The 11,149-nt window shown below is 40.1% G+C and overlaps 1 protein-coding gene across 2 annotated transcripts in view; it reads left to right on the top strand.

Moving 5' to 3' along the window:
• Window positions 1–2,927: 2,927 nt before the first annotated feature.
• slc9a1a (solute carrier family 9 member A1a) overlaps window positions 2,928–11,149 on the top strand; it is a 35,880-nt gene continuing 27,658 nt past the window's right edge. For both annotated transcript variants that reach the window (XM_074682906.1, XM_074682905.1), the window contains exon 1: window positions 2,928–3,996. In XM_074682906.1, the coding sequence (XP_074539007.1) occupies window positions 3,705–3,996 (292 nt within the window). In that variant the 5' untranslated portion in view covers window positions 2,928–3,704. The remainder of the gene's footprint in view (window positions 3,997–11,149) is intronic.

Below are 11,149 nucleotides of genomic sequence, written 5' to 3'. Positions count from 1 at the left end.
ATGAAGCACTCAAAAAAATCCAGTACTGTGGTGTTTCCACAGACGGGAGTAGCCACGGGGCAGTGAAAATATTAAGAATATAAGAAGCCTGTCTGAATTTGTGCCTCGCGGCCAGTGCCGTTGTCCTCTTTTTTGGAAATCAAAATATGGTCACCCTAGTTTATCCTCAGAACACGTATGTCTTGAACTCTCTCTCCACATGCCATTTTTTTTAAATCTAGAAGTCCACAAAGCAGTTGTTTCAGCTTAAGACGATAATGATTAGCTCAAGTCTTTCTTATTTTCTGGTCTCAGTAGCCTAATTGTTTTGAGCTTCTTGGCAGTTTGAATTAAACAGATGTAATTACTTCTTAACACTTATGACTGTTACTTCATCTCACACTGCTGGAGCAGGGACAGAGTGAGCAGCAGGGATTTTTTGGAGTCTGAATTTCACTGGAGGTAAACAGCCGTGTAAAAGCCATTATTCATACCAGGGTGTAATTATTTCCATTATTGATCAGTAGAGCACTAAATGTCTCGGCTAATTGTTTTGTCAACAAAATGTGTTAGCTAAAAATGATGAATTGTCATTATAGTCAAACTAAACTCTACATTTCACTCAGATTTAACTTAAGAATGTCAGAGAGCTGAAACATGCAGCTACTTTGGCCTTGTGAAAGCCTTTTTTCACCCTTTTGAGTTTATGTATCAATAAATTTAGTAATTGTTGTGGCTTAACTATATAAACTTTATTACAATACCCCTGAGCCAACTCTGGCATGCAAGCACTGGTTTGATAAACCAGTAATTTTACTTGATGGACACATTCCAAACCTTGTAAAGCAACATGTCAACATTAAGCCAGTGCTTTTGTTATTCAGAGAATTCTATGGGAGGTGTGCTTGTAAACTCACATGTGTGATGTGTCATATTTCTGAACTTGAAATGTGAGTAGTTTCCAAAGCCAATCCCACACCAGGAACAAGCAATCTATTTACCAACTAGTGTGACTTTCTTTATCTTCAGTCTTTGTTTATTGCATTACTTCGGCGTTCTTGAGTGACATGTTGAGCCACTTCTTGATTGAAGAGCCTTGGTTTGTGTCTAAAACTGACCCCTGACCTCTAGGGCAAACGTGACTGCTTTTACAGCCACTTTTCTGACAGCACAAATCGATTCCTGCAAATGTATGCAAACCCATGCACTGTCAATTGAACACTGTGAATATCACTACTAAATGCTAAATCAAATCAAACCCAATGATTATTCAGACCATGTAGAGAAGGTGTCTTTGGGCATAATTTTCTTACTATGTGTTAAAGGGCCAGGTTGATTCTTATGGTTTTAGGTCATAGTTAAAAAGAGTTTTTTTAAATATCCAGTAAAAGTCCCAGCTGATAACAATATGCTGGTTTCAAATTGATATGTGATGGCAATAAAATTAAAGATTTAAGGATAGAGACTTAACAATTTTTAGGACTTAGTAGAACAAAATACTACAACTGTCTGACCTTTGGTTGACCCCAACCTTTGACCTCAGGGGCAGGTCCGGACTTTTGGACTGGAGTGGCCCAACTGCGACACTGATTTATGCAGAGGTAGCTTTAATTTTTCATTTTATTTCATTTTGCAGGAAAACCTCATTGACCTGGCCAAGACAAGCAGTGCATTCCAACAAAGTTACAACAAACAACGCAAAGATTTAAAAATATGCTAACATATTCTGGATCACATAACACAAAGTTATCAGTCAAAACATCTACAAGCTGATGCATCTTCTTCCTGCTCCTCAGTCTGCTTTTAGAAACATGTAAAGAGACCACTCACTCAAAGCCAAATCTTCCTGCAGCAAATTTCAAGCTACAGGAGCAGCGTACTTAAAATTCTTTTTCCTGTTTTAAGACCTATTCTGGGAGCAGAGAACAAAAACAAGTTTTGTGACTGGGTCACACAATGAAGACTGCAGCTTCCACCATCTTTCAAATGAATTAGAAATACATGAAAAAGAAGGAAGCAAGTTAAAAATTGCCTTTTAAAAAAGGACATACAGTGATTTAGTTTGCAAGTGGTGCATGCCAGCCAACATGAGCATACATAAAAGATCACCATAATCAGTCAATGGCAAGAAAGTGGCAGCACCAAGTCTTTTCTTTGCAGCAACAGAAAAATACAACTTATTTCTAAAAAAAAAAAGAAGAAGTCAAATCCACAACTTCAGCTCCTTAAAAAGCTGATGAATGTGGGGTTTAAAAGACAGAGATTCCCCAGTTAGACATTCAAGGTATTTATAAGAAGATACGGGCTTGATCAGATCACCCTGAGATGTGATTGCAACAAGCATGGATGCAACCCCATGAATACACACCATTTATCTACCACTTAGCATGCTACTATTTTGGCTTCTGACATTTAAGTTTTAAAGATGTTATTCTTGTGTGGACTATATTTTAGCATGGATAGCCAATCTCATTTTACAGGGGGGTCATGTCTCCCATGTGTGTCTGCATGATCAGAGGTTGCAGTTTCCAGACTACATCTTCAGGAACTGTGCTTCGTTTCAACAGGGTAAGGGTTACGATGGAAACTAAACACTCTAAAAATGTGGTAACAGTAAGTGCTGTTGCAAACAACAAGGGTCTCAAAGCTGCAGTCCCAGAAAACTGGTCCTTGCCACCCTGACCAGCCCTCTGGATACACCCCTGTTTCACCTACCTTTAAGAGCTGGAAATAAGCTATTATAAGATGAGTGCAATATTAAACATGATGAATGCATGTCATGTTTAGAAATAAATAATGTAGATGAAATTTGTAGTACTCTATGGGTTGTTTTTTTCCGTTTTGCTCATGAGACACTCTAAGCCTCCATTCCTATAGGTGTCACTGTAGTCGACCATCCCCCTCCCCTTCCTTTCTACTCCTCCTCCTCCTTCTCTCATCCACTAAACCTCCGCGAAAGGGTGTGCGTTTTGAAGGTTGTATGAAGCTAAACACCACAACACTGAGGAGCAGTCCTCACTTGGTTTGACAACCCGGGACAAGCCCTTTGAAGCCGGGGCGGAACACACCTCAGGTCTTTCCTCATCCTCCCTCTGAGCGGGGACCCCTACCAAGGTCTCGTCCTCCTGGAGAATATGCAGCGTACATGGACTATAACACCTGAAAGTTGAAATAGATATGGTACACGGCAAAATGCAATGTGGCAGCTCTGTGGCTTCTCTTCAAGGTCAGAATCTAAACATCGCCGCCTCACGGACGAGTCTCTTGGGGAGTGAGGAGGAAGACGAGGCGTGGAGGGGATGCCGCTGTGTCTCGCTTGCCTCCAGCATCAACGGGGACATCTTTCACCGACGGGGACACTGGTAGTCACTGTCAAAAACTTGTGAAACACCAAAACTAAAACAGAAGTTTCCAATTTACAGATTACAAATGCTGAGCTGTTGAGTAAAGAAAGTCACTCCAGCATTTTGACATTTCCTGCTTTCTTCCAACCGACGGCCTGTGTCGTTACTGTTTACCTGTGCATCAAGAAGGACTCCTATCTGACAGTATGGATGCTTGGTTCGGTTTGTGCTAGCCGAACCGACCGTTGAAGTCGGCGGTTAATTCAGCGTGAAGAAGTTTTAACAAACTTAGCCCTACACGACTTCCTTGAACTCGCTTGGCAGACTTTACCAACTAATAATTTCAAGTACATCGTCTGAAGTGAGTTTTTCTTCAGCAATATGTCTCCGAGAACAGGTTCACACAGCCCGGCTGGTATCGGAAGGAGTTTGGCGGAGCGAGGACTTCTCCTGCTGGTAGTGTTAGTGCTACTGGAGGGCTCCGTGCTTCCTCTCGGAGCTGCCAGCTCTCCGGATATCAGTCACCAGGAAAACGTAGACAATCATAAAGTCGCTAAAGAAGGACATAACTTTACCAAAAAGCCCTTTCCTGTGCTCGACCTCGACTACGAACACATACGCATCCCCTTTGAAATCTCCCTATGGGTGCTCCTCGCCTCTTTAATGAAATTAGGTGAGTATCATGTATGTAAAAGTCATGTAGCTTCTGTGTTCATGCTACCTGTAGCCCTCTGCCTTAACAGGAAATGCTAGCTCAGGGTTGGGATATGTGGCCTTTAATACAGGTACAGTAAAGCAGGTATGCCTCCCCAAAAAAACCAGGTACCACCATTATCAAAACAAACAGAGGCACGTTTATTAGATCCAGTGACACCAGGGTATCTCTACTAATCCAGTTGGTAGAGATAGTATCTGGAAAAGTAACCTCAAATATGTATGTCCAGAATCCGATTACAATTATGCAAATAGCTACTCACAGACCTGCCGTGACTGACAGATCATATCAAGCCAATCAGTCTACCTTGCTGTCTTTTTTTCTGTTTACCACTTAATGTTGCTCCTGGTATGCTGATACTACAAGTTTGACCAGAATGCTTTCGTTGAATTATTGAGTCAGAGAAAAATCTATCCTCCTGCTCATGCAGATTACTCATCAGATCTGTCAGCATCATGTGGGGTGGGGGGGTCTTCTGCTGTGTTTGTACTATCTCTGTATCTATTTGCTCCAGTGATGACTAAGCAGCTTGATGCAGCAGTCTAGATTTTGGGAGGTAACTCTTATGTAGCAAACTTTCATCACAGGGGAACCTCCTGTCCTGCTCCAGCATTACTAGAGCCTTGGAGCTCTTCACTTTACTTATTGCTTTTTCATTTTATTGTTGCTTCTTAACTCTTGGCACATTCCTCTCCTTACTCTCCATCCAACACCAGTCCCTCCTAGCTTTGTGCTATCCACAAAAGACTGCTTATGCCCTCCCCTGTTACATTTTGTTAAGAGCCAGCAGCTTGTCAAGTTGCCTGCGACATCAAGAGGCCTGACTGAGCAGTAGCCCCTGGACAGGATAGGACACCTCTTGACTGTCTTGGCGAGGAGCCCAGTGTTTCCAGGGAGAGGACAGTTAAAGAGGGACCACCTGGTTCTGTTGTCTTTCCGTTAGGATGCATCTCAAGGGCATGGTTCAGAAATGAGGGATGAGGACGAGGAGAGAAATGATGGAAGTGTAGTGAGCAGAATGGAGGCAGAAATAAGTGAGCTGACAGCAGCAGAAGCAGACGCAGACAGTGGTGACCTTAAGCCCCTGATTATCCCCTGACTGCTGAAAATGGGTTGCGGATAATTCAATGTGTCTGCCGCTACACTGCTCATCCTTGGACCAGCGTCTGATTCATGCTCACAGTCGGTCCTAATAGCCTACGAGCCTGAAAGAACAGTCCATTTATCTCCCAAGCAACCCTGTCTCCGTGCTCGAGGCCTTTCTGCCCTTATTTCTTAAAACAAGTGTTTCTTTTTTCCTTTCAAATTCATGTTACCCTGTGCAAAAGCTTTTTTTGTTTGAATCAAAACTTGGACCTTTTTGGTCACTTGGAATAGGTTTGAAGATATTTATGAGACATCCTGCATTTTTGCTTTGGATCAACATGAAATTTATACTCACTTTTGATTTGTGCAACACGATTATTGAAACAGGAAGGATAGTATATAGTCACCATAAAATGATGCAGTTTTTTGACCCCGGGTTTCAAGGAAGGGTGTGTACGAAAAGATCCGTTAAGTCATAACAAGGAATAAATAGCACTATCGTGCCTGGAATCTAAACGACTTTGTCCCACATTCATTTTGTGGTTCTTGGTATCTGAAAAGTCTCTCATAAACTTCAACAGCAGTTAAACAACAATGAGAACACTGTGCTGATATCATCAAACACCACCCAGCTCTCACTTTTGGACTAGCCTTCCTTCCTGCCTTTCTTTGTGAGGTCAGACCTGATGCATAGTACTACAGGAGTGGGAGATGAGACACGCTTTCTCGTACTCGATGTGTGTGCCTGTGAAGCCCCTCCCTCTGAGGAGTCTCTTTGTAACGTGTCTGACAAGTCCAGTTTGTCTCACCTCCCATTTATTATTCACAACTGGGAAAACAATTTGAAGAGTTGGTATATGTTACTTTGGTGTTGACACTAAATGAAAGCCACTCATTATTATATTGCTGTCTGAAAGTAATTTAAGTTTTCATCAGAGTTGGATCATGACCTAAATCTAGCAAACAGAAACTAAGAGAAGATCTTGAAAGCTGTTTGTAAAATCTTATCACTGCAGATTAGCAGGCCTAATTTAACACCAGGCAATTGTAAAGTGATACATGCAACAAAGTTGTGAGACTTCACACACTGTGTTGGAGAGGTATTTGACAGGGCAAGAGTAATTCAGAAAAAGTATGTTAGTCTTGCAGCAATTTCATCACGACCACCTTCTCAGCACAGCAGTCCTTCATTTTTATTACTTTGTGGAAAATGTTTTATCTGAGCAAATAAAGACGTGTGCTAGTTTTGATTATCCATACTTTGTTTATTAAAACCAGGCTTTTGTGAAAAGACATATATGTGTGCTCCTACTATTACCATTTCTAGCACTTCAAGCTCTTAAAGTTAGCAGCAAAAGCTAAACAAATGCACAAATGTTCAAAGAGCAGTCAAATCATCTTTGCTTTTCACTTCCTTTTAGTTTCCTTTGACATCCTTTATTTTGTTCTGTTTTTTATTTCTCACTTTTTGTGTTATGTTATTTTCTCTATGTGGACAACCAATTCTTTTTCTAGTCAACAGGAAATGAGCCTACAGAAGAGCGCTCATTCATTCTGAGGTCACTTTGGGTTCAGGGACGTCATGAGGTTTGTGAATGAAACACAACCCTGACTGGAAGTAGTAGTTTTATAGCGTATTAGGAAATCAGGTACTGATAAAAATGTCTCTTTGTCATTGTTAAGAAGCAAGATATAGCACGCATTCACTGACAAAGCATGGTTGGAACTACAGTGGTCATCCATGTATGTTCAACACATAGTAACCATGTAAATCTTTTGCCAGAAAATAGTGCCAACTCATTGTGTTCACTCTGATTCTTACAAATAAAGAAGTGTAAGCCTTTTGGTCACATCTTGACTCGTAATTACACTCCCTGACCTGTGGTCCTCACTCATGAGTCAAACTGTTCGGTCTAATTTTCTAACACCCATTATGTCTTGATTAAGACTATTTCAAGAATGCTGCTCTTGTCGAGCCTGATTGCTTACAGAGTAAGTGGAGACCTGCCCTTTCAATACGAGATTGTCTAATCTTTTGTTAACAATCACTAACACAGACATCATCAGTAACACTGGGCTGACCCACAAACCACCTGTACAGTCACTCTGTAACAGTATCCCTCCCACCTTGTACCTTTTGCTGCGCTCTTAAAGTGCAAACTTGAAGCAGTGTTCCAGACCAATTATTAGATGGAAGTGTACTGCAGTGTCTGGCAGTACTCGGACAAAACATATGAGACCCTCTGAGTAAGTTTAATGAATACATTTATAAATGTGGAGTCCAACGTTTCAGGAGAATAATGGGCCTTAGTATTGTCCTTATCTTTAAAGCCTATAGTCTGGGTACATCATAAGGAATCACACCCTTGGCAGAGCTTCAGTCAGTATGTCACAAGCTATACAGCCACATCTTATCTTTTATGATGCGTTATCTATTTAAAGCTTAGCTGACAGTTCTCTCAAAGCAGAAAATACCAGTGCTGCTCATCTTATAAACAGTTGTCCTTGCCTCTTATTTGATATGAAAATCCCACACACTCATTAGGACACACTTATCTCAGGAGGGACCAGGGAGAGCAGTGTTATCACAGAGACATTTGATAGTGTCTTGAGTTGTACTCCAGTCAATTGTTACAGTGGAATACATCCATCTGATTACGACTGAGGTTCTCACAGGATGTGCTGTTGCATGTGAATGTAATCTTTAAAGAGGGGGTATTTTTTAGGCTTTACATTGTCTGTCTGGTACCCTCGTAATAGTTTTACATAATTTACAGCTTAATAAAATCGACATTTTTCTCATACTGTTGTTTTACAAATCATTTAGTTCAGCTTCTTGGAAAAAAATCACTTTGACTGCTGTCTCTTTAAGGCTCCCACTTCACAAACCCCCTTCCCTCTGATTGGTCAGCAGTTTTGAGGCCTGCCAGGGGCAAAGCTATTAGACATTGGTGTTTGGGGCCCAAATCTCCAGTGTGTCGTGAAACAGTTAGGAGATCCTAAAGCAATGACCTCATCATTTCAGTAGGTCTCATGAAGATCCCGTAAAGATCTTGTTTAGCCCATGTGCTTTTAGAATGGACCATTAGGAGCTGTTAACAAACAAATTCAGGAGTTATGACTACATGTGAATATGTAGCAGTTTAATAAAATGTTTTGGCACCCAACATTGTTACTTAATACCCAGGATTAAATTCTTGTAAACCATAATACCCCCTCTTTAAGACACCTAACCATGTACTGTTTTTATACAGATATATCACCATGTGTGCCAGCAGCACTGCATGTTTAATAATTTTAACCAATTGTATAGTTAAGCAAGCAGCTGCAGAAAGGATGATTTGTTCTATACACTGGAATGATGACTCACAGGCTCTCTTTCATAAAGCCTTGTTGTCAGGAAGAAGCCTTGCGTCATCATTTGATGTAAGTCTTTCCTGACCTTCCTGTGACCATCAGTTTGTTTTGGTATTGCAAACCTGGCCGGCCAGTTTAAACATTAATTTACAAAAGGGGAAACAAATGAGTGTAACATCAATCACCTTCTTTTCCAAAGTGACTTTTTTATAATGTTTTCTCTCTTCTCTGCTGGTTTAAACCAGCATATTTGGTGCCAGTGGTTTGCAATTAGTCACCTGGCAACAGGACACAGCTCTTGGTTGTGTGGAACAAGTCGCAGGCTGTGCTGACACTCGGTGCATGAAGAGAAGAGACAGAGCTGTTACCCTTTGCTGGTTTTTAATAACCTTGCTGCATTTAGGCTCTCAGGAGGAAGTGCAGCAAGGACACAGCGGCTGTCTTTATTGACAAGCAGCCAGGATGAGCAGCTTTATCTCACTGTTCAAGAATCCTTCCTCAACACAGCCTACATGTTTTTTTTTCAGTCATTGAGTACTCCACAGTTATCTTTGTCCGACAAATGTCTTGACAACACTAACAGTTGTGTGCTAAAAGTTATTCTTTGAACTTCCCCACCCTACTTTTCTTTATCTTATCAGCAGTAGATTGGCTCTTCACGTGATGATGGCTGAGGCCATAATTGGAGTCATGCAGGAGAGGTTTAAGAAAGTGTGAACTGTCACCACTTAACCTTGGTTGGAAGTTTCAGGCTTGGCTGAGCCCCTTTGTCCCTCAATCTCAGACCTGCTGAGAGTTATTCATACACAGGGCAGAACAGATGCAGAAATGTCCTTTTGTCTCATTCTCTTCCTGATTCTTCAGTATACACAGTCTTCCCTTGTCCCCCTTGGTCACCCATGAATGATAATGGGTCATTTAGTGAGTCATTATTGTATCCAGTGTTTAGTTTTTCACTGCTGGAGGCTCTGGCAGTAATGCGTTTAGTCCATTCAGTTGTGACCTTTCCTGAAGAGCTACTGGCCTGCTGGTCCTTTTATCAAATGATTTTTGCAAATGGTTTGTCATTCCAACAGTTTTGCTGTGTTCTGTCCAAGAAAATAATAATCAAAAAAAAAACATACCAGTGTGCTGTTAGGCAGTATCAATACGTTAATATGGAGCCATGCATTGAAAATAGAAACAGCGACCATATCATTTTTTTCACAAGTGTAAACCTCAGATCAGTCAGGACTTCTCTTGTCTCTTGGGAATTAACTTTTAGCAGCTATATATAAGTAAGTTGTATAAGTTAGATTCGGTGGTATGGCTCTGTTCTGTTAGCTCCCTTCCCTATCTGTGTGCATATGTGAAATGCAAATTGCACCACCCTTTTCTTTCATGAACATAAATGAAACATTAGGCTAGTGCAGGTGTGAAAAAATATTGATACAGCAATATATCCCAATACTTTGACCCATGATAAATTATTGACATTTCAACTCTAAATATTAATATTTTTGTTTTAATAACAATTTATATTTTAGGTGAGTTGGAAGTACAATACGTCCCCCACACCTCCACAATGTTAGATGGGGTGGAGGAGCTACTCTGCTGTACCTTGCCCGTAAACTGTATAATAAAACTAATCTCAAAGTATATTAATTTTTTTTTTTTTCCCTAAACTTGATGATTTGAGTTTTGATGCTTTAAACATCTTTTTTTTCTCTCTATTTTTGGGTCAGTTAATTTAAAATCATCGTAAGTTTAATTTTTACAGTGTAGTAGACTGATAGAATAATCATCATAGTTACGTTTTGTACAATATTAGATTTTTTTATGTGTAACATTGGTTACATCAAGTGACATTCATAGTTTCCCCAACTGATCACAACTTCCATCTAACACTTTTTTTTACAAAATTAGTTTAATGTCACAGTGGTTTAAGAGACAAACTTGACACACTTTATGTTTATAAGCCGAGTGCCTGTTGAAACACTGCATCTGACTTTCATTATTTGAAAAACAAAAGAGAAAATTTCTTTTCACTAACTGTGTAAAATACCACAGTATGGTATCGTGACCCCAAGTATCGTGATGCATATTGTATCCTGAGGTTTTTGCCACTCCTTTAAGCCAGGCAGAGCAGCAGCAAAGACTCCAGGAGGTACAGATTATAAATGACAGTACACTGATACATTTAGCCGCAATATAAATAGGGGAGCTGGAATGGAGATTGGTGACATAAAAAGTTTTTGGGGGCATTAAAAGCTCCTGTATGAACTAGCTGTTCACTTAGTATTTTTCCTGTAGATGTCTGTTTTTCAAATCCTAACATAAAATATTGTTATTGTTAATAAAATAATATTTTTTAATGAGGTTTTATCAAATAATCCATCAAATATTGTACTATCAAAACTTGAAATGTACCCCTTCAGTGATTGAATTGCTTAGTATTATTTCTTCTAGCATGTGCAACATAGTCATACTGTTTACAAGTGTATTTACTGAAATAACTTGAAACTGGAAGTTATCTCCAAATACATGAGGTGAATGTTTTATCCAGCTAAATTGTCTTCCTCCCCCTCGAATGTCAGATTAAATATAGTGACAGCTTTAATATGTTGATACTGTGAAGTCCTCCTCTGGACCTGTCCTTTTCATTGCTTGATTGAGTAGTAAATGCCAG

This window comes from Halichoeres trimaculatus, unplaced genomic scaffold (genome assembly GCF_033239565.1).
Source record: "Halichoeres trimaculatus isolate MK-OKI-2021-1 unplaced genomic scaffold, fHalTri1.1 fHalTri1_scaffold_12, whole genome shotgun sequence".
Classification (NCBI taxonomy): domain Eukaryota; kingdom Metazoa; phylum Chordata; class Actinopteri; order Labriformes; family Labridae; genus Halichoeres; species Halichoeres trimaculatus.
Note: the sequence above shows the minus strand (reverse complement) of the source record. Positions and strands in the feature narration are given on the sequence as shown.